The sequence below is a fragment of the Hesperophylax consimilis genome, chromosome 31 (genome assembly GCF_061612785.1).
Source record: "Hesperophylax consimilis isolate HC1 chromosome 31, BYU_Hcon_1.0, whole genome shotgun sequence".
In the NCBI taxonomy this organism is placed as follows: domain Eukaryota; kingdom Metazoa; phylum Arthropoda; class Insecta; order Trichoptera; family Limnephilidae; genus Hesperophylax; species Hesperophylax consimilis.
In genome coordinates this window covers 1530155-1554597 of record NC_142866.1, presented here as the reverse complement: position 1 = coordinate 1554597, position 24443 = coordinate 1530155, and the positions used below count along the sequence as shown (strand labels likewise).

Below are 24443 nucleotides of genomic sequence, written 5' to 3'. Positions count from 1 at the left end.
AATGTAGCGGGATATATATATATATATATATATATATATATATATATATATATATATATATATATATATATATATTAATAATAGTGATGTATTGGTTTTCAGACATTTGCCCTCCCCTTTCAGGATGCCCTTATATCCGATATGCCATCTACTTCAGGATATGTTTACGTGACCCATTGGCTGTAAGTCAGTTGACCATCTGCTGAACCAAGCGCCAGCAGGTATTTACAATTTATTTTATTACAAAGTACATTTAATGTTATAACCAAAGTTTCCAGTTGTATTATAAAGCTATTTTATTTTCTCTAGTGACTGCAAATATTCCCGTTAACTTTGACGTAACCTTGGGAGGGGTGCAATATGGGTTCAACGGACAGCCCAAGCAATCCAAAGGAGGAAAGGTCAAGTCCTCCAAGAAGGTGCCTGTAAAGAAGAATGCGCCATTGATATTTAAGCCGGCAAACGCCTATGTGAGATAGTGCAACCTCCCGCCTGCTCCGTCCAGCCGCAAGATGATTGCTGAATCAGCTTACATTAAAAAGAACTATGGAATGGATAATAATACCACCATCTTAGAACCCCCTAACACTTTCCGAAAGATTGAGACTAGTTGCCGAGACTTCTCATATGGAGAGACCATCAGTAACCTCGGCAACAACATTTTGTCCAGTATTGAGAGGGCAACGCACGCCGGCAGTAGTTCTCCCTTCAGTCTCTGGCAGACGTCAGACGAGGAAGCTATGTACAAGAACCTCGAAGACACCAGCTGCATCAAGTCCCTTCCCCCCAATAACAGTGATCATCCACTCAAGTTTGTGAGTATGCCACTCTATTTAATGTACTTGTTTGATTAGGAGCTTGCATGTTTTACTTGGTTTTGCTTTGGAATTGTTACGCTTGCACTCTTGTGTTATTATTTTATTTTATCTCTTCTTGTAGGAATCGGCCAAATATATAACTGGCCCCATTCTAGGTTACTGTACAAATACTGGCGGGGTGGACAGAATAACCTTGCTTGACCTATTTGCAAGTCGAATGATAAGAATAATGTTGAGCGATTCAGGTGATGGGTCTTTAATATAGACAAACATGTGGGTGTCTTTTAGAACTGGACCAAGTTATAAGTTTTTGATTGTAATTAATTTTTTAGTTAAACAACGTCACCCCAAATGCAAAACGGCATTTGTACGATTTAGACGCTTTGGTGTTATGAATGCAGTTTGCTTAATCATTTGTTAATTTATAAAAATACAAAAAAAAACTAAAAAACCATTCATAATTTTTTCACTCCGCAAACAGTTAAATACATTGTTTGTACTTAAAAGTCATTTTTGCATTGCTGGGACGACGATAAATGCTTTAACATTTCTACAAAACTATTCGCAAACTAGTATTTTGGCTTTCTCTGATTTGCACCCTCGTAAAAAGTAAAGAGAAACAAATTATTATTTTATTTTTAAATATATTTTTTATGTTTTATTAACCTTTCCTTATCTGTGGTGTGAATTTATTACAAATTGCTTCAAATAACTTTAATAACTCTGTACGAAACAATTTACCGTCCGTACAATAACTGTAGATACGAAGGTAGCTGGGTACACTTGTCAGCGTTTCAGTCTTGGTAGATGTTGCAGAGGTTTGTGGTGGAGTTTAAGGCCAAGATCAGAGAGGAATTTATTTCCAGATCTGAGCTGACGAAAAGAATTTATTACTGGCAAAAACTGAATTTAATACTGAATAAAAACACTTGAAAATTTTCTTGAGACTTGGAGACTGGGAGATGGTTTTTCAGGAGAGAGGATTCCCTTTCAGAGGTAGTTGTTGAACTGACTTTGTATGGAATTCGATTCTCTATTTATAGAACGTTTTCAAATCGGGCCCTCTCGGAGGAGGTTTTACCTCTTTAGTGAGGGGTGAGTTGTTAGGTATTTTTCCTCTTCGCAATTAGCTTGTTGCGAGGAAAGTTATATTTTAATATGATACCTTTAACCGAGTCAGTTCAATCTACCAAAACCATCTCCCCCAGTCTCGTTTATTTATTTTATAATAAATTATACAAATTTTCATATTGGGTTTGAAGTTAAATATCTTTTTTTTATTTTTTATTTATTCACATTTAAACCCGCTAAACTACTTATGTAGTTTGTCAGCAGGGACATAGAGACAACATTTATACACTCATAAGATACAATTTGAACGGTACATAATTACATAAATTGGTTACATTGCAGAAAAGTTTAAATAGCAGCATAAAAGCCTTATATAATAAGCAAGTAAAAATAAATGTATGAAAAAATTAATATTATCAACAAGTACATCAATAGTTTCATAAATAGAGGTAGGTAGTCAGGTATTACAAAATAATTGTTTTTCAATTTTCTAAGAATATGAATTCCATTTCAGGGGCATCAGTATAGATCATTATTGGTTTGAACTGGTTTGAACATTTCCCAAAGAGTAACAAATATATTTAGGTATAATTTTTCATGTTATTATGTTAGCATATAATCATTTCTTGATGTTGATATTTATTCCGTGGTTGTATTTTCTATCATTTTCCCGTAAATTGAGTCTGATGTTATCACAAATAGTCGCATTGAATTTTGTAATCATTGTTTGATTAGAATCTCAATGGGATATGCTGTGCTGTGATTGGTTGAAGACGGCGGCCATCATGGAATTCCATCCGGGTAGTAGCGGAGGGGGGTCAACGTAAATACTGAGTCGCTTCCTTAGCGGGTGTCATTTCGTGGGTTGGTGGCTCCGAGTGAGGTGGTGGATGGTTATTTTCAGATGTGTTTCAGGTTCTGCTGTTATATCGCTATGTAATTATCTTGATTAATCACATATAGCACATAATTTGATTGAGTAATTATGTTGTAAAGATTTCCAATTGTGTCGGCGACACGGTATCAAGCGGTTTCGGGGTTTGAGTGTTCTTGTAATTTTTACCTAAATATGAATTCTCTTGAAAAATTCTGGATGTCTGGATACGTATGATACAAACTCTATAAATATAATAAATTCTTGGTTCACATTTTAGGTATTCCTCCGTTATACATTTATGCACTGAATTAAAAAATAATATATCACATAGTTTTGAAATTCAATTAAAAATCAGAGTTTTTTGTTAAAAATCGGGAACAAATACACCAATACAATCAACCGTGTGATATTAATACGCAAAGAGTGTGCGAGGAAATGACACGCTATTGATGTCCCGCTTTAATTCGCTATGCGGGAACATGAGACATCCACACTTCTGCAGTTGTAGTTTTTGATTTAGACCATCGATACCTAAGACCGCACAGCTGTGTTTGTGCCAGCTGCCAGCCGCTAGCCAGTTGGCCGCAAACCGTCGTTAGATGTGGACCCCTCGCACGTTTTTTTAGCATCTGCCGATGGTTTTTTCATGTTTTCAGCAATTAAATTACAATTATTATCACTTTTGATATAAATTATAATAAACATAATCGATTAGCTATGAATATTCATATTTTTCCGATATTAAATCGCTTATTTTGAGATGTGTATTGACTACACAGCACCGGAATGCATGTATTTTTTTAGCACAGTAAGGGAAAGGTTAAACATTTAATATTATCTCCCATTTTTATGAAATATTTGGTTTCTGGCAAAGTCATAAAAATAATATTGTTTGGTCCCATATTATTTATGGATTTTCTTTGTTGTTTAATAACATCAAGTCTTTATAAGTTTATATAAGTTATAATTTTTTCCGTATTTCCTTAAGGTAGGCGACACATTACGCTATATGCATCATTGCCAAGCCACGAAAATATAGCCCGCTTGTAGCGTGGTCTGTCACAGGCTTAAATATAAATTGAATGAAAACGCCTGCATTGTGTAATTGCTGTATTTTGAGCTATATACGATCTATAGACTACATATCATATATACCTATTCATAAAATTAAACAGATTATCGAAAAAAATCGAAACCCAAGACACCCAAAAAAGTATTGACTTTATGAGTAATCAATACGATGAATTAATAAAAATCTATAAATAACAATTTTACAAAATAGAAAGTGAATTTTAAAACATAAAAAAGAACAGGAGGAAAAGAATTTAATTATTAAGAAACTTGAGATAAAAATGTCAGAATATGATTGCAAATCTTGCTCTAATTTTATAAAAATGGCTTTTTATAATCTTTATTTTATTAAAAAAATGACAAGCAGCAAACAATACAACAAAATTATTGAAGTAAATTGGTTACGGATAGAAGACACTAGGCACCACCGAAATTGTTTATGCTATTTACCGATAAGACTTATTAAAGACAATTTTATCTAAAAAAAAAACATTAATTATGCTGCAATCAAAGATATTACCATGGAAACAATTTATATCGTTTGAGATTTAATATGCTTCATAAGTGTTTCATAAGAGTATGTTCGTAAAATGCAGGATATTTCTCCTTGACCAAATATGTTTTGTAAAACTCTTTCAAACCAACCTGCTTGAACTTCTCCTTTAACTGTGTATCACAACACATGTCACTATGTTCCATTTGTAAAATTCCTGGCAATAAATTCACGTCTACGGAGAATGGCGTTGCAAATGCAGCAAAAAGCACACAATGCTTTTTAAAATCTTGAAATCGGTTTTCAAATTCCAGGTTTAAGTTGGAAATCAACGAAGCGTATTTATCTGCTGCCATTTGTGCGACTTCTGGCTCCAATAACAATGTAGGAAAGTGAGTGAAGATTTTTGTTCTTAACTGTTGTTCCCAAAGCCCAAGTTTCATTTGGAATGAGGAAATAAGATCATACATGTTATTAATTAGTTGATATTTCACTGTAGATGAGTATTAACAACATTTAGGTGTCTAATTATATCGACCAGAAATGCGAAGTCGCTAACCCACTCCTTGTCTTTAAATTCTGGGATGCTTTTTGACTTGCTTGCGGAGAATGATTGTATTTCTTGTTCATATCAAACACTCTTTTCAACATTTTGGTACGGGTAAGCCATCTTACTTCTGCATAAAATGAAACATGTCATTACATGTACTGTGAATCCAAAGACTTGAGAAACTCTTGGAACTGACGGTAAAGGGGTTGACCCTTCGGCTTAATAAAGTTCACTGTTTCGATGACCGCCTTCATGACATGATCCATTTTAAGGGACATAAATTCTCCTGATGAATAATGCAATGAAAATTTAGCATCGAAGTATTACCAACTTTGCAGGCCTCATATTCAATCAATTTTACTAAACCTTCATGTTTCCCAACCATTCCTGGAGCACCATCTGTTGTTAAACCCGATAGGTTGTTGAGTTGTAACGAAAAGCGATTCAATGTCGATGTAACAGTTCCTAACAAATCTCGTGAGCAAGTAGTGTCCTTAAGTGGATACAGTGCCGCTAATTCTTCTATTTTGTTAAAATGGACATCAATACCCCTGATAAAAATCTGTTAGGTCTGTGGTTTCATCCAATGCTAGAGCATAAAATATGAACTTGGATGCTCGATTTTTCAAATTATCTTCAATATGTTTTCCAATGTCGTCGACACGCCTAGTAATAGTTTTTAACACGAATATACCATAGAAGAAATTGTCACAATAGTTGAATCAATGTACTGAGATACTCCCATATATGAGATACAATACCAACTACGCACGTTGGAATGTTCTTTTGGTGGTTTAATGTACACTAAAAGAAAAAAATGTGTGCATATGCTCCGCAGGCCACAAGTAGTCACCCAGCAGGCCGCGGGCCGCGTGCAGTCATATGGCCACGCTGCGTGTTTACCACCCTTGATCGAGATGATTTAAAAAATATTATAAAAGTAAAAAGGCTCACCTGGGAAGACACGGTGTGGAACCAGAAGACATCGCCACATATCCAATGACAGCCCTGTTGAACTTAATAAAAGGGACCGGGTTACTGGCAAGGGAATGAGGTAAAATGGGAGATAGTACAATGGGCCTATGGCCGAAGTACTCGCGGGGAACGTAAGTAAACCGCCTCCAACTTTAAAAAAAAAAAATAAGGCACACCGTAAAGAGGAACTCTGCCTACTAAAAGCCACTAAAAATGTATTTCTTAACGGAGTTGTAAATATAAGTATTCTAGATAATGGACATCTCAAAAAAATACAATATCTGCAGATGTTAGCTTCCCATGGACTGGAAATCCTAATAAATGTAACTACTCAAAAAGTGGTCGACAATGAAAATTGCATAGATCATATTATGAATAAAACAAAATTAATTACTCAAACTTTTGTATTTAACTCACCTATAACTGATCATTATACAACTATGCTTTCAATAAAAATAAACAAACCAATTAAAATTATGAAAAGACCACTAACTACGGAAAAAACAGAAACCAACTGGAATGTCACTAAACACAATCTACAATGTACCGATTAGAAAAAACTACAAGGTATGGATAATAAAAATGAAGCATGGAATTATTTCATAGAACTCATTCAGCATAAAATTCTCTATAATACCATAAAAATTGTATAGAAAACTCACATAAAAATGTACATATTAAGCCAAGGATCACACATAATGTTATAAACTGCGTAAGTAAAAAGGGATGAGTTACACAAGAAACTAAAAAAAAAATCCATACCATATACCACATGTTAAGTTACTACATACAAAAGATACACAAATATTTTCAAAAAAGTAATTACAGATTCAAAAGAATCCTACTATAAGAAAAACATTGAAGATTATAATAAAAATCCCCAGAAATGTGGCAAGTAATAAATGAAATAACCAGTTCTAAATCTACCAACGTTACATCAAATCACGAGCTGACTATAAACTATGTCTCCGGGACATACGCTGATAAACCTGACCAAATTCTTGAATATGTCAATGATATTTTCATAAATGTAGGATCGAATTTAGCAAATCAAGCTATGCAATGCACAATTAAACGAACCTCCTGAGCAGGGAAAGAAGCACGAGTTTAAACAAATCACAACTGATGAAATCAAAAACACAAAGCGTTTTCCCCACAGCTCTCAAAAAAGCTATTGTTATACCAACATTTATACAAGGGTGTAAAAATGACATAAACAACTATCGACCAATAAGCCTACTCAATACTTTTTCAATAATATTAGAGAGAATATTAAAAAAAACAACTCCTATCCTACTTAGAAGATAAGAAAATACTATCGGAAACACTGTATGGTTTTAGGGAGAACTTAAGTACTGATGACGCCATAGAAACTATTACAGATTGCTCACAAAAAATTTATATAGTAAAAAAAAAACATTGGCAATCTTCATAGACTTACAAAAGGCTTTCAATACAATAGATCACAAAATCCTTTTTTCAAAACTATCAAATATTGGTTTCAAATACAACTCTAAACTTAGAAAAAAGTTATATGATGGAGCGTACACAGAGAGTTCAAATTAACAAGAGAAAAAGCAAACCTCTCCTAATAAACCATGGAGTACCAAAAGGAAGCGCACTAGGACCGGTATTATTTCTAATATAGATCAACGATATCTGTAACCTAGGAACGAGGGGAAAAATCATTAGTTTTGCTGAGAATGCAATAATTTTATTTAAAGAAAGAGATTGGATAAGTACCTATAAAGAAGCGAAACATGGACTTGGTTTCCTGAAAAACTGGCTTAAGAGAAATTCCCTCACACTTAATGTCAATAAAACATCTGACATTTTGTATAACAGCCAGAGAGAAGCGGTCGGATGATTTTATTCTCAAAATCTATCAACATAATCAAGGTTTATCATGCCTCTGTCCCACTATAGCACACTACAAAAGCATCAAATATCTTTGAATTGAAATCGATTCAAATCTCCGATGGAACTCTCACATTGACATAATTACAAAAAAAAAACTCACCAAGTACACATACTTCTTTAGAAACATCCGTAATATCCTCAACATAAACGACATTAAAAAGGTGTACTACGCTGACTACGTCAATCACTAATTAGAGTATGGGATAACTGGTTGGGGGTCTGCCTTGATTCAACATAGCCCAAAAAGGAAAGACAATTCTAAAAGTTCTGGTTAGAACTCCGACAAAAGAAATATTTAAAAACTTTCAAATCTACAATATACAAAAAGTTTATTAAAAAAATATTTTATTTAAAAAAACATATCTGAATACTCCACTTCCCAACATAAATACTCAACCAGAAAATAAATCAAAATATACTGGTTACTCCCAGTTTGAATACATCCGTTCGACCGAGAAATATTAAATTCTATGCAGAGAAATCATACAATGCTCTACCAAATCAAATATACAAAAAAATAACAAAAATTAATATATTTAATACAAAATTAAAAACATGGCTGAGAGAAAAAAGTGATACGTATTCAAGTTACAAACATGAAGACGATGTAAAGACAACTTGAAACCAAATACAAAAGTTTATAAACTACAGGCCGCCTCAGTACGCCTCAGTATGTCACCATCTCTTTAAACATATAATATTCATTGTACTGTCTCCCTCACGGCCATGACCTAAGCGTCCCTAAGCTTTCTTCGGTACCTAATTTTTACTTAGACGAAAGACGCAGTGCCATCTCGTTTATTCTAAGACAGGTAGAGACAGAAGATGCCAAAAATGGGGACATTCTTTAAATTGACCCAGCGATCATGTGGACTTGTGAATGAAAGCTTCTATTAGAGATAATAGATGTCACTCGCCGCCGCCGCTCGTAGCTCTGCTATTTCAAGGTTCATTTTAAAGATTTTAAGACATTACAAAAATTAAAAAAAAAGTGCAAGATTTTAAAACAACATATTCAATGAATATAAACAGAGATGATACAATGACATCTGTTGACAATGCGACAAAGTTAAAGTCCACCTGTAGCAAACTAAATCATCAGGCGAACATCAAGCAAACGATGCCATCTACCGATAATATCTCAAATAATGTTGAATCAAACGAGCCCTCACAAAAAACCAGTGTGTGGAATAAATCTGAGAGAAGGACAAGTATACTGGATAAAACCGATCCGATGACAGAAAATAAGGCGCTTCCAACAGAAAAAATGAATTTGAAGAGCCCTGTTAGACAAACATCAGAAACCAAGAATGATTGGAGAGAATTTACTTACAAAAAAAAGAAAAAACTTAGTATGAGTATTTTAATAAAAGGAAAAAACGGGAGCTCCGGGTTAAACGTCCTTCCAAAACAGAGGTACATTAGTTGCCTCTCGATACGATACGGAAAAAACTACCGATGAAATAAATGGGTTATTTATATCCCACAATATATGTACACTGTAAAATAGATACATTTCTGGAAAAATCAGGCAAGTTTACAACTTTTAAAATTGTAAGAAACAGCGTAAAACTATCAAGGAGGAAATTTGGCCACCAGGTATCATAGTCCGAAACTTTATTTTTAAAAAACCGATCTCCACGCCGAACAGAAAAGATAGAATTTCTGAAAATGGATTTCTACGGATCGTGTCTCAGAACTGTAGGTTAATTCGACGGACAAAGCATTTTATACAAGATTTATGCAAAACTAATGATATCCAGGAAACATGGGTTCTACCAGCAGAAACAAACATATTTTCAAAAATTCAGCCGTAAATCCAGCTGATAGCCCTCTAATTGGACAACCTTATGGTGGTGTCGCAATCCTATGGCGGGATTCTCTTTCTGTCGACATAGTGGAATGCTCTGAGCCAAGACTGGCGGCAATACAAATAACTGTAAACAGTGGTAAGACTTTTACATGTGTGGGTGAAGCCCATAGTACCACAAGCTGGCTGGATCAATGTGTCATCGTAAAAGCTCTGGAAAACGCTATAGCTAGTGTAGATGTGTAATAAATCTCAACCTTCAATTTCTAACAGCCTTTGTGGAATCGTGTAGTGATAATATGATTGATCCTTGTAGATGAAATCCAAAATAAAATGTTGAAATAACTAAATTTTGGCAAAAACACCTCTACAGAATTGAAAACTAATGTGAAATCTCCTCTCTGTGTGAATGGAGTAAGAGGAAGGGAAAATATCGCCAATCAATTTCGTAACCTCCCTTCCATGGCGTGTACAGAAGTAGCGGAAAAAGTGTAAATTTTAGTTTGAAAACCGAAGGTAATATTACCACTAACAGCATTACCCACATATGGTGGAAAGCTGTAAGAGAACTCAAAATACTTAATGTACTCAATAGCTCTTGAGCACATTAAGTATGCTGGGCCAGCGAATCATATTATCCTAGCAAAACTATTTTCAAATATTATGGGTTATAGGTACATCCCAAATGAAATGGTAATTATTCCCATAGTTAAATCGACAAAACTTGATCCATCCGTGGTCAACAACTACTGACCAATTTCACTCTAGACTGTCGTAACAGACCATCTAAAGACAGAGGATAACCAGTTCGGATTTAAATGTGCACTGTCAACATTTATGGCAATATATTCCTTAAAAGAAACCATCAGCTATTATAAACTAAGGAAAATTCCAATCTATACCTGCTTTCTAGATCTAAGCAAAGCGTTTGAGCATGTTTGTCACAATAAACTCTGGGAAAAACTTAGGAAAAGAGCAGTTTCGGAAGATATAATAGCGATTCTTTCAATTTGGCACACGCAGCAAGAAAATGTGGTGAAATGGTCTGGCGAGTTTTCCAACCCATTTTATTTGAAAAGTGGCGTAAGGCAAGGAGGTAGCATGTCTCCAGCAATCTTCAATATATACAATGATGAACTAATTCAAAGACTTAACAACACTAAAATAGGTTGCCATGTTCAAGGAGTATGTGTAAATAATATTAATTACGCGGATGATATGGTTTTTCTAGCATCGTCACTTAGCGCACTAATGAAACTACTCCAAATATGTGGAGATTTTGCAAAAAATCGTAACCTTATATATAATACGTCCAAATCATTCGTTATGGTTTTCAAATGCAAAAAAGAAAACATGATTTAGTATGGTTAGACAGAAGGAAAATGGATGTTAGTCGTAACGTCAAATACCTGAGACATATTATCACAGACAGCCTGAAAGACATTGAGGATATGGAAAGGCAAAGAAGAGCGGTATACGTTAGTGCAGGTATGCTGTCAAGGCGTTTTCACTTTTGCAGTACAAACGTGAAGAAGATACTATTCAACGCATTCTGCACTTCGCTGTACATGTCAGAACTGATGGATGGATTACACTGCATCCCAATGGCATAAGCTAAAAGTCACTTACAATAATGCTTATCGCCAACTGTTCCACCTACTGAGATACTGCAGCGTTACAGAAAAGTTCCGAGGGATGAGTGCCTTTTTTCAGAGTGCTTCTCCCCCACCACATGGGAAGCTTATGGCGCAGACTACGCCAATCAAATAACACAATCATCACTGCCATGGTTGCTTGGATGGAGTCCCCCCTGATGGCCTTCAAACGAAACAGGAGCCTGTCAAATATCCTCCATAAACGGCTGCTTACTCACATTTCTGTTTATCATTTTTTTAACTTAAATTCCGCTTTTTTTTTGTTCGTTACTATATATTAAGGGAAGAACAGCCCCTGCTTATAATGCTCTTAAAACTGTTTTTACTTGCACGTCATTTTGACCACAGTTTTGAAGAGGCATTTTTCTCATGCCTGTTTTTTTTTTATCAAAGTTTAAAAAAGAAATCTAAATTAATTAGTTAACCTAACTCAAATTCGTACAAAGAAACTAAATTTTTTTGGAGACTAAACCCCACATCTTTCCCCCAGATACAAAGCGAATAGAAATGAATAACTTTAGCCCACCTCAGCACAGGTCATCCTAGTGAGGAGGACTAAGAAATACAATTTACTGTACATGTATTCACTTTCTATGTATGTACAATGTTTAAATAGTCGCTATAATAAAAATTTTAACTTTTACATATAATTTTACTCAATGTAAAATAAATATAATATTTATTTTAATGATGAAGGGTTGCCAATGCATATGTTCTAAAATCCCCTCAAAATTTGCTCAAATTTCAAGTTTCCTTACCTCCAAAATTAAATGAAATTGGCATTTATTTTTAGTAATTTGGTCATTTTCAGATGTTCTCTTTCATTCAGGCTTAAAAAATATAAATTAGTTTGAAAATTTTGAGCTAATGGAAACTAAATCATAATCCCCGTATCATAATTCTCCCCCCAAAATATTCAATCGGCTTAAATTGTTATTCCTAACGAATTGGCAAACCTACGGTGATGTGCGTACTCGAATGAAGTTCAAAAAACTCAGAAGCCACTCCCGTTCAAAGTTCATTCCGTTGTGGTACTTTTCTGTGCAATGGCGCGAACATTTACTAGCTGAACCACAAATCATGGGAAAGGAACAGAGCTCACAAGTGTATATCCGCCAAACTGTTGACTAATAGTTAACAAAAAGCTTGAATGTTAGTTCCAATTTGTTATAATCATGGACCTGAAAGCCCTGGACGGACAATTCAAGAAAATTTTAAGCTGCGGGCTAAGGGGGAAGATGTATGGGAAATGACAAAACTTATTTAAATTTTTGAATGACGTATCCCATTCTTTGTCTTATCAAATACCCCAAAAAATCATTAGCCGTTAAAATCATTAACTGCATTAAGAACACAAAAATAAAATAATAATAGTTCATTACGCACCACTTTACATAAAAATTAGTTCAAAAGTAGTCATACAAGATGGCTGCCTGGCAATTTCCCCTCACCCTAGATTTGGCTTCAATGTCATTTATTCAAAATCACACTAATGCTCTGTCCAGGGCTTTTTGGGTCCATGCTTTTAATCTGCCTATATCGAAATGTCAACATTATTTCGATTGGGAGAAGTATATCTAGATTATGTACATTCTAGCATCACATTCATCAATCAAATGCATTGTACATATAGCTAGTGATTGACAAACCGGTGGTTGCAATCCATAAATTGATAATAGTTTGACTAGTCGTTTAGTAATAATATAGATCAGGGGTCTCCAAACTACGGCCCGCGGGCCGTATCCGGCCCGCCAGTGTCTTCCATCCGGCCCGCGACATCTTATGACCAGTGTCATCAAGGACCCACGACAGCTAATGGCTAAGACCTTGCTCAGAAGGGGCGAAAACTCCGCGAATTTTTTCGTGCGAATAAATAAATATGCTCGTTGGCGAGGTACTTGGCACCAATACATTGCGTCCACAAGTATCGCGCGAATATATCAAGAGGATTTTTTTGAAAAATCTTTATTTGATTCGCAATGATATCAAGGTCTAAGAAACGAGTATCAAAAATTATCTTCAAAGCTACGTTATCTAAAGCTATATTTTCATCCCTGAAAATTCTATTGTCTGCCCCCCCCCCCCCCCTAGGACAGAAAATATGGGTGTCTAGAAATTAAAACGGTTTTGGCCCTCCGAACTCACTGGAGTAGTCAATGTGGCCCTCCGGCTGAAAAGTTTGGAGACCCCTGATATAGATCATTGTAGAAATGTTTTATATATTTGTACAGCGCCCTTGAGGTGATTTTGCACAAAACCGGCGCTATACAAATATTATTTTTATTACTATCCTATTGTCCGCTCACAGTCTTGTGGATATGATAATTTTTCTTAGATAAAATATATTTTTCATTAACAAGATTTTGTGCAATATCAAGTTCTAGAAATCACTTGGGTGATTTCGGTCAGGTGTTTTTTTTAGCCTATTGTGTCTGTTTTTCAAAAATCATCTGCTAATAACTTCATATTCATAACTATAGATACCAACCAAAAAAAATTAATTGTATTTTAGAAGTTTACTGTCAAGTTGACTTTTCGAAGTTCCCTCTTATAAAATCTGGATTCCAACTCACCAACCTGTTAATAACGTGTAATATATATAATAACTATATCCTTTGACATCACATTACTTTGTTTAAAAGTATTTACGCAAATTTAAATAGAAATTCGCCATAACATCCCAAAAACTGACAATTAAATTTACTTATTGACCGAAAACACCAATAAATTTCTAAATAATATTATTTATTATTCACAGAAATAAGAAGGCAATTAATTAACCTGTTCATTTATTGTTATTGTGTTTAATTCGTAGAACTTTATTTATTTATTTTTTAAAGCTATTCAAATTTGATAATTTGAATTGCTGTCACAATAATGAAAAAAAAAAATTAAATTCCTTGCAGAACTTAATAAGGTAAATATAAAGAAAATAGGGACAAGCTTAAGAGGAAGCTACAAATAATAGGCATTCAAATCGCTTGACAAACGGAGTCTAGAATCGTTCTATTTCAAGCACAAAACTAGTTTTTATTTATTTTGTAAATAATTTTATAAGAAAGCAAAAAAGTTAATCAAGTGAAACTGTCACAGATAATCTTAGCTATAATACTGTATTTTTTAAAGTTGTTTCTTTTACGCGTTCATACATTTCTATTGAAAAAATATTTATTTTAGTATTTTACATTTATATTTTTATTGAGTAATTTATTATTTTATTTGTATTCTACTCAAGCAAAACGATAGGAAAACCTTCAATTTATCTAAAGCATATTTTTTGGTATTCATAATGTACACCAATTCGTTATAAATATTAATCAAAATAGTGATTTAGCATTAAGCTTCGCCTTAGTACGTAGTTTTAATAGAAAAACCACCGTGAATCAGTTAAATAACAGTGAGAAGTAAGCATTTCATTTTCCGGAAATGGAAAATAATGCATTTTAGTAACTATTTCGTTAAAAAACGGATAATTTGATGTCTTAATAACATAATAATTTTAAATTGTTTGTTGAGGTAATTTTGCACAAAACCGAAGCTATACAAATACTAAATAACTACTACTACTAATACTAAGTAACTTCTGACTTCCGGACGAACATTTTAACTTTCCTTTAACATTATAACTTTCAAAATGTTGAGGAACATTTTAAAAACATTATCTCTTCAAAGTTTCCTGGATTTTCCCTCATATACACATATGGTTCCAAATTGATCACAAAGAATGTGGCGCATCGGTATATATAGTAGAACCTCGTTAATTTCAAATCCACGGGACATCAAAAATCAAATTTCTAAATAACGAATTCCCACATAATTCGAAATTTTACGAAAAAAAGACGCCGAATATCGAGTTTCTCGGTCGCCCCTTCAAATCCGGGTAGTATCTTAGGAGTAAATACGAATTATTCCTTAATTTTTGCGGCCGATTACCGTCGCAGCCGGCCCAAAAAATTCAGATTTTCGAAATAAATTCGTAAAAATGCGATATGTTTACGCGTAAATCGAGATTTTGCGGCTGATTGCGACCGCGGCCTACTTTTAAATTGAGATAAGTATACGTAAAACTACGATAAATTTCCACATAACTCGAGATTTCGCGGTCGATTTCTGTCGCGGCCAGCCCTTTATTTCAAATATCTGAATTTAAATTCGTTAAAATACGATATGTTTCCGCGTAAATCGACAATTCGCGGCCGATTTCCGTCGCGGCCAGCTCATTAAATTCAGATATTCAAAATAAATTCTTAAAAATGCGATATATTTACGCGTAAATCGAAATTTCGTGGCCGATTTTCGTCGCGACCAACCCTTTAAATTCAGATATTTGGTGTAAATTCGTAAAACTACGACATATTTCCGCTTAAAACTCGTTTCTCGGCCCTTCAAACTCGGATATTCGATAAATTGGAAAAAATACGTCATTCCAGTGTAAATCGATTCAGATTTCCAAAATAATAATACTAATTAGGACGATGTATAACCACGTAAAAATACATTTTTCGGCGTTTTACCGCCACGGCTGACTTTTAGATTTACGAAATTTTATTTTTCGCAAAGATACGAAAAACACTTCGTGCGCGTTTAGAAATAATTCTCGAATTACCATAGACATATGAATATTAGTAGACCTGCCCTAAGTGATTAAAAGCGTATTATTCCCCACTCACAATACCGGTTCCATTGGAGCCGGCTGTGCTCGCGTATGGCCTCCCGTGAATTTAGAAAACGTGACGTCATCATTCTTGTGCGAACTAGCGTCGATCTATGGTCGAGGCATCATCGGTTCATTTTACGAAATGACTCGGCAAAATGGTGGCTTGTGCTATGAAAACTTGTAAAAATAGATTTGAAAAAGAGAATAAACCCAATTGTCGTATTAAATTCCATATATAAGCATTATTTTACTTTATTTTAAGCTTATTCACATCTTATAATATGGATCAGTTGTAGAAACATATACTATCAGATCTTGATACATCTGGACGCAAAACACAAAGCCGTTTGCATAAGAATCAGGGATGTGCCTTCGCCTTTTGCGCTTTGATAAAATACATAATCGTATCATTGTATTTTTTCATCTGATATATCTTGCTGGAACTCCGTCGTATTAATAAAGGATAATAAACCAATCATTTTTAAATTTATTCCACTTTAATGGCGTTATTACTAAACGAGTTTTGAATTTTACACAACTCATAAACAACACTTAATATAGGATAAATGGTTGGTTATCAATTGTGAAAAATTGGTATGTTTGGATGTAAAATTTGGATACAGTGAGCATGTTTGGAATGAAAAATGTATGTGTCATTAATGCTGTCCGATGATATTTTTTATCTATTCAAATTAAAAATATTATATTTTTCTATCGCACATCGCCACCGATCATATATTATCTTTGGATCATTCTATCACACGTCGCAACGGACCACGTGTTAGGTACGCGCGTTATTTTGCATGTACGGTACTGCTGGAACGAGAAGGAGTGCATATCACGTAATGCGCTAGGTTATACCGTTCAAAATTATACATGTCCAAATTTTTACTTCAAATACTCTTAGGAATCGCTGGTAAAAGCTGTGTGTATATAATTTCATTTGTTTTTTAGTTGTTTTCCTTTTCTATTATCTTCTTAAAAGTGAAATGTTATATATTTCATTATTTTATTATTAATAGGAACAGAGCGGTTGTGACAACCCTCCAACATTGGTCGAATGTAGCGATTCTCAAGTGTGCTCACGGTTGGTTACTGGGAAGTAAATTATGAACATTTATAAAAGTGTCTTAACTAAATACGTAAACAAAATATTCGACTGTGAAAATAGAAGAAATTTATTTTGCCGAGTTTGGACTTCGCAAATTTGTTCATAACGTGGCGAGTAATTTGCGCTCCCATGTAAAAATGTCTATTCATTCAAAAGCAGATTTTACTTTTAAGAACTAAATGGTGATATTATAATGCGAGATGCCTATTTACTGTCAGATTGATTTATTGACGAATCACAGTCAGTTTTCCCCTCCGCAACTCTTGGTTTAACCCCTCGCCTTTAACTTCTCGTCTATTAATATTCATATGTCTGTGCGAATTACGAATTAACAAGTTTCGAATTAAAAAACCATTTTTTATGAAAAAAAATTTCTGTGGATAATTTTTTGGTGAAAATTTCGAATTACGCGTTTTTTCGTATTATCGGCGTTCGAATTATGGGGTTCGAATTAACGGGGTTCTACTGTATTCCTGAATTCAATATAGATCTGTCTTATAAATTGCCTAAAGAAATTTCCATATTTACTGCAGAGTGCTTCGCCATAGAACACGCTTTAATTCAAATCCAGCTGCTCAATATTCGTTGAGCCTTACTCTGTACTGACTCTCTAAGTGCAGTATTAAAAATTTCCTCTAATATCGTTCGTTGTCCAGGAGACTATGTTATTTGTAATATTAAAAACATCCTCAATTCTTTAAACGAATATGTGTTTAAGACATATTGGTTTGGGTGCCGGGCCATCTAGGAATTGATGGTAACAAGAAAACTAATTCTCTCTAAAGTTGAAACAGTCTCTGGTTCTATTCTTTTAAATTTTAAAATTTCTGTCTCTGACGTCTTCTATATTCTTAAATCCAACATGTCTCATTCCTGGGGAAAAAAAAATTGGACAAATACGAAAACTCGAACTGGATCTTTCTATGCTGGAATACAACATAATCATATTCCAAGTAAACCCTGGTTCCGCAGCAAAATCCAAAAGATTTATTTCTTGTATCTCGAGAATGAGAATTGGCCACTGCTCTATTGCAGCTTATTTGTTTAATATTCGGCTACTCAAGAGTTCATTCTGCCAGTGTGGTGTGGAGGATGAGACTCTTGACCATGTCTTCTTTTTGTAAAAACCATTCTTCTTTCAAAGGCATTCATGGTTTTCTTATTAAAATCACCCACCAGTCTCCCCTTAGTATTCCGTATTTGCTGTCCCTCAACAACTCTCGCGTATATTCAATTCTATATAAGTTTATAGATTTGAATGACTTTAATATAATATATGTCCTGTCCCCTTATAGATAACCCACGACAGTTTAACCATATATCTTAACTCTAACGGCACAAAGCATTCTTTTTGGGGTGAATTGACTAAAAAAAAAAACGACAATCGATTTTAATTTTAACGAAATGACTATTAAAATTTATTATTTTCCATTTTCGGAAACTGAAATACTTACTTCTTTTAATATTATCTAACTACTACTAAGTATATTAAAAACAAAATGTGCGTATTAAGGTGTCTCTATTTTCTATATATTTACGCTTAATAATAACATTATGTATAAATTTACGTTGAATTTTTAAAAAACGACAATTTACCTTTAATTTAACCAAGAACATCAAAAATAAGAAGTCATTGTATAACTTTTCAGGCTACATCGGCAGATTTACCCCCACTCATCATGTACACAGATAATGCTCATCCAAATGACAATAAGGAGATATTGCCGGCTATTATTACGGAGGTTCTTCCTCCCAAGATTGATGAACCTCCAAAAGGTGCTGCTTCCACATCCGCATCAGTCTACTCCTTCGTAAGTGTATCATCATCACGATCTACTTGTGGGAGCATCGTTAACTTCATATTGTTGTATCATTCATTTAATGATATTTATTTTATTTGTTATAAAATCACAATGGTTATAGTAAAGATATAGCTCATAATTTAGAAAAAACAATTTATTAATTCAAGCCTTTTTCTACCTCTCCCACCATCACCAAGTGACGAGAGATCTTTCGACATACAATATCGTAGTACAAATCTCGAATCATCCAAAATAGCGTATTATTTACATGTAGGTAGTCAAAATGTTGTTACTTTTCGCTGTAATGTATATTGGATAAGGAATTCAAACAGAACTGTCAATAGTAACTCTTGGTTTTTGGAAAGTAAAAGCTCAAGTTAAAAGTGACATAACACAGGCAGTTGAATTGATTGAAAAACGCATTAAGTAAAAAAAATTAACACCAGCATTTACTTATATTCTTAATTTTACTCTGGCAGGCATCTGATGTATACAGGGTGTATCGGCAAGTACCCGACAAACTTTAACCAGCTATTCCTTAGCACATTTGGAGTAAAAAATGTTATGGGCGCTTTGCTGTCCGGCAACATTTTTTTTCCATTAAAAACAAAAAATAAATAAAAAATCCACACTCCGTCACTGTCATTTGCATTGTTTCTCGTGTTCAACAGGTGTTATTAGCAAGTGTGTCAAAAAGTGTCCTCGCTCTTTCGTACACACTAAATAATAATAGTTAAAAATGAGACGAATGGTGCCGTATCATTTAGTTGTGATTGTAAAAGCGCGCCAACGTAGGTACGTACGTACATTATTCAACGAAACTCGAAAAAAATATTGCCAGATGGGTTTTCAAACTTTGACAAAGGATAAAACATTGGTGACATGTGGTGAAAATATGAATAATAATTTTTTTATAAAAAAAAAATGTTACCAGACAGCAAAGTGCCCATAACATTTTTTACTCCAAATGTGCCAAGGAATAGCTGGTTAAAGTTTGTCGGGTACGTGCCAATACACCCTGTATATCTAATTTGTTAAAATGACTTCCAAACTCGTTGCTTGTAGGTAGAAACAGCAACACCGGGTACCACTCTAACACCCCCCCTGACACGGGGTAGAAAGAGGAAGTTACAACAAAAACTGCTGGTTGAGAGCCTTGCTGCTGCAGGCCCTTCTGGAGTAACAATTGTAAGTTATCTTCCTCTACTACCATAAGAACCTTGTAAGAAAGTTAGATTTCTCCAATAAGAAACTAGTTTTCTTTTTAGTTCTTCTGAGTTTAGTGAAAACACTACTTTGAGAAATTACAAAGATTATCCAAAAAATCTATTTATTTAAAAAAGATTATCTGTGGCGACTTTGACTTGTGTACAGCCCGGACAATGCCGGGTACTTAAGTTTGTATATATACAATGTCTGTATTCAGTTTTAATAATAATTATAATCAATAAATTTTCATCTGTTCCTGCTGACACACAGCTACAAAAATTCTTACCTCTTCTAACTTCACAAAAATAATCCTATCTAGCTACTACTTCTAGGTTTTATTGTTAAACATGTAAAACATATCCTCAACAACTGGGACACTGGATATCGGGGACAAGGCCAGCAACTGTTCTTCAAAAGAAATTACTAAGTTTAACTGTTTGCGAAGTAGGTAGATACTCAGTTTTTTGTGCTCAGAAATATTCATTATATTCAACTAGAACTCGAATTCAATGAATTTGGGAACCAACATGTAAAAGACTAAGGTCAGGTCAGCACTGCATCGAAGCTGAGTTCAACTGCAACATGCCTGAACACATTTTTTAAATTGCTTTGTGAAATGGATGACTCTGAATTCTATCTGATGTAAATATCTAATTTGTTAAAATGACTTCCAAACTCGTTGCTTGTAGGTAGAAACAGCAACACTGCCTACCTCTCCAACACCTCCCCTGACACGGGGTAGAAAGAGGAAGTTGCAACAAAAACTGCTGGTTGAGAACCTTGCTGCTGCAGGCCCTTCTGGAGTAACAATTGTAAGTTATCTTCCTCTACTACCATAAGAACCTTGTAAGAAAGTTAGATTTCTCCAATAAGAAACTAGTTTTCTTTTTAGTTCTTCTGAGTCTAGTGAAAACACTACTTTGAGAAATTACAAAGATTATCCAAAAAATCTATTTATTTAAAAAAGATTATCTGTGGCGACTTTGACGTGTGTACAGCCCGGACAATGTCGGGTACTTAAGTTTGTATATATACAATGTCTGTATTCAGTTTTAATAATAATTATAATCAATAAATTTTCATCTGTTCCTGCTGATACACAGCTACAAAAATTCTTACCTCTTCTAACTTCACAAAAACAATCCTATCTAGCTACTACTTCTAGGTTTTATTGTTAAACATGTAAAACATATCCTCAACAACTGGGACACTGGATATCGGGGACAAGGCCAGCAACTGTTCTTCGAAAGAAATTACTAAGTTTAACTGTTTGCGAAGTAGGTAGATACTCAGTTTTTTGTGCTCAGAAATATTCATTATATTCAACTAGAACTCGAATTCAATGAACTTGGGAACCAACATGCAAAAGACTAAGGTCAGGTCAGCACTGCATCGAAGCTGAGTTCAACTGCAACATGCCTGAACACATTTTTTAAATTGCTTTGTGAAATGGATGACTCTGAATTCTATCTGATGTAAATATCTAATTTGTTAAAATGACTTCCAAACTCGTTGCTTGTAGGTAGAAACAGCAACACTGCCTACCTCTCCAACACCTCCCCTAACACGGGGTAGAAAGAGGAAGTTTGAACAAAAACTGCTGGTTGAGAACCTTGCTGCTGCAGGCCCTTCTGGAGTAACAATTGTAAGTTATCTTCCTCTACTACCATAAGAACCTTGTAAGAAAGTTAGATTTCTCCAATAAGAAACTAGTTTTCTTTTTAGTTCTTCTGAGTCTAGTGAAAACACTACTTTGAGAAATTACAAAGATTATCCAATAAATCTAATTATTTAAAAAAGATTATCTGTGGCGACTTTGACATGTGTACAGCCCGGACAATGCCGGGTACTTAAGTTTGATTATATACAATGTCTGTATTCAGTTTTAATAATAATTATAATCAATAAATTTTCATCTGTTCCTGCTGATACACAGCTACAAAAATTCTTACCTCTTCTAACTTCACAAAAATCAATCCTATCTAGCTACTACTTCTAGGTTTTATTGTTAAACATGTAAAACATATCCTCAACAACTGGGACACTGGATATCGGGGACAAGGCCAGCAACTGTTCTTCGAAAGAAATTACTAAGTTTAACTGTTTGCGAAGTAGGTAGATACTCAGTTTTTTGTGCTCAGAAATATTCATTATATTCAACTAGAACTCGAATTCAATGAATTTGGGAACCAACATGTAAAAGACTAAGGTCAGGTCAGCACTGCATCGAAGCTGAGTTCAACTGCAACATGCCTGAAAACATTTTTTAAATTGCTTTGTGAAATGGATGACTCTGAATTCTATCTGATGTAAATATCTAATTTGTTAAAATGACTTCCAAACTCGTTGCTTGTAGGTAGAAACAGCAACACTGCCTACCTCTCCAACACCTCCCCTGACACGGGGTAGAAAGAGGAAGTTGCAACAAAAACTGCTGGTTGAGAACCTTGCTGCTGCAGGCCCTTCTGGAGTAACAATTGTAAGTTGTCTTCCTCTACTACCATAAGAACCTTGTAAGAAAGTTAGATTTCTCCAATAAGAAACTAGTTTTCTTTTTAGTTCTTCTGAGTCTAGTGAAAACACTACTTTGAGAAATTACAAAGATTATCCAAAAAATCTAATTATTTAAAAAAGATTATCTGTGGCGACTTTGACATGTGTACAGCCCGGACAATGCCGGGTACTTAAGTTTGATTATATACAATGTCTGTATTCAGTTTTAATAATAATTATAATCAATAAATTTTCATCTGTTCCTGCTGATACACAGCTACAAAAATTCTTACCTCTTCTAACTTCACAAAAACAATCCTATCTAGCTACTACTTCTAGGTTTTATTGTTAAACATGTAAAACATATCCTCAACAACTGGGACACTGGATATCGGGGACAAGGCCAGCAACTGTTCTTCGAAAGAAATTACTAAGTTTAACTGTTTGCGAAGTAGGTAGATACTCAGTTTTTTGTGCTCAGAAATATTCATTATATTCAACTAGAACTCGAATTCAATGAATTTGGGAACCAACATGCAAAAGACTAAGGTCAGGTCAGCACTGCATCGAAGCTGAGTTCAACTGCAACATGCCTGAACACATTTTTTAAATTGCTTTGTGAAATGGATGACTCTGAATTCTATCTGATGTAAATATCTAATTTGTTAAAATGACTTCCAAACTCGTTGCTTGTAGGTAGAAACAGCAACACTGCCTACCTCTCCAACACCTCCCCTGACACGGGGAAGAAACAATGTTACAATAAACAAGAATGTTACAATAATACAGCAGTTTCTAATATAAGAAAAAAGTAGATATGAATGTAAGAGTGTTATATAAAAATGGCATAATATACTATATTTTAGGTTGTGCATAACCTGCCTCACTAGGCGAACCTGTATTGAGGCAGAATTTTTAGTTAATTATTTCTCCATTTTGTCTATGGTTTGCTTATATGTAAATGTTTAATATGGGTTCCCATACAGCAATCCATTATTTTAGGTTACATTATTGTTTACTTATTGAAAATACAAATACAACAAGTTTAAGCATAATACATACTATAATAACTTACAGTGACAAGGCATTTGGTTACTTTTCATTATTGTTTGCATTTACACAATACATATGCAGTAAGTTTTAGTACCGTACATACTGCAATAACTGTCAATTACAAGGCGTTTGGGTGAGGGCACCAGTATAGGCTCGATCATTTGAATAAATCCAAATTTTAACATTTTTTTAAAACTCTTTCTGTGTTTGACTCACTTTAATATTTTCCAGGAGCATGTTAAATATTTTTGTGGCAAAGTATCTAAAGCTACGTTGACCAAAGGTGGAAGAAAATGCTGGAACTTGCAACATGTCTTTGTTCGAATTACGCGTAAATCTTAAGTTAGTTTTTTTTTTCGTAATTGGTGATGGTAGTGGTGTTTGTTTTTAAAGACATGCATGAGGATAGTTTTTACATAGATCTATCGAACATCAAAAACTCTCATTATGTTGTAAATTAAGTTACTGTTTGCAGTTTGAGGAAGTTTGAGAATAATTTTTATAATTGTTTTCTGCGCCTTTTCAACAGGATCTAGAGCTGATGAAGTACCCACTCCCCATGCAATGATACCATACTCAATGATGGATTGTGTGATTGCAAAATAAATCGTCTTTAGAATTTGTAAATTAAGGAAGTTCCTTACGGATCTGAAGAAATGTATTGTTTTCCTAATTTTATTTGCAATGATGTGAGTATGTATATTCTTTTTGAGGTATGGGTCAATAGTGAGGCCGAGGTACTTCATATGTGGAGTGCGCTCTATACAGGGGCACTCATTGCATACATTGGAATTCGTAGAGTTATGTATTTTTATGGAGTAATCATCATTAGGTTGGCCTGTAGTATTGATGCTTGAAGTGATATATTTTGTTTTTTT

At 34.3% G+C, this 24443-nt stretch overlaps 1 protein-coding gene across 1 annotated transcript; it reads left to right on the top strand.

The window, feature by feature from the left end:
* The first annotated feature begins 512 nt into the window (after nucleotides 1-512).
* LOC149409325 (uncharacterized) lies at nucleotides 513-24133 on the top strand. Its single transcript, XM_089649772.1, has 7 exons — nucleotides 513-815; nucleotides 18658-18819; nucleotides 19876-19998; nucleotides 20709-20831; nucleotides 21542-21664; nucleotides 22376-22498; nucleotides 24095-24133. Exons 1-7 carry the CDS (start codon nucleotides 513-515, stop codon nucleotides 24131-24133), a joined length of 996 nt encoding a protein of 331 aa, XP_089505898.1.
* The last annotated feature ends 310 nt before the right edge of the window (nucleotides 24134-24443 follow it).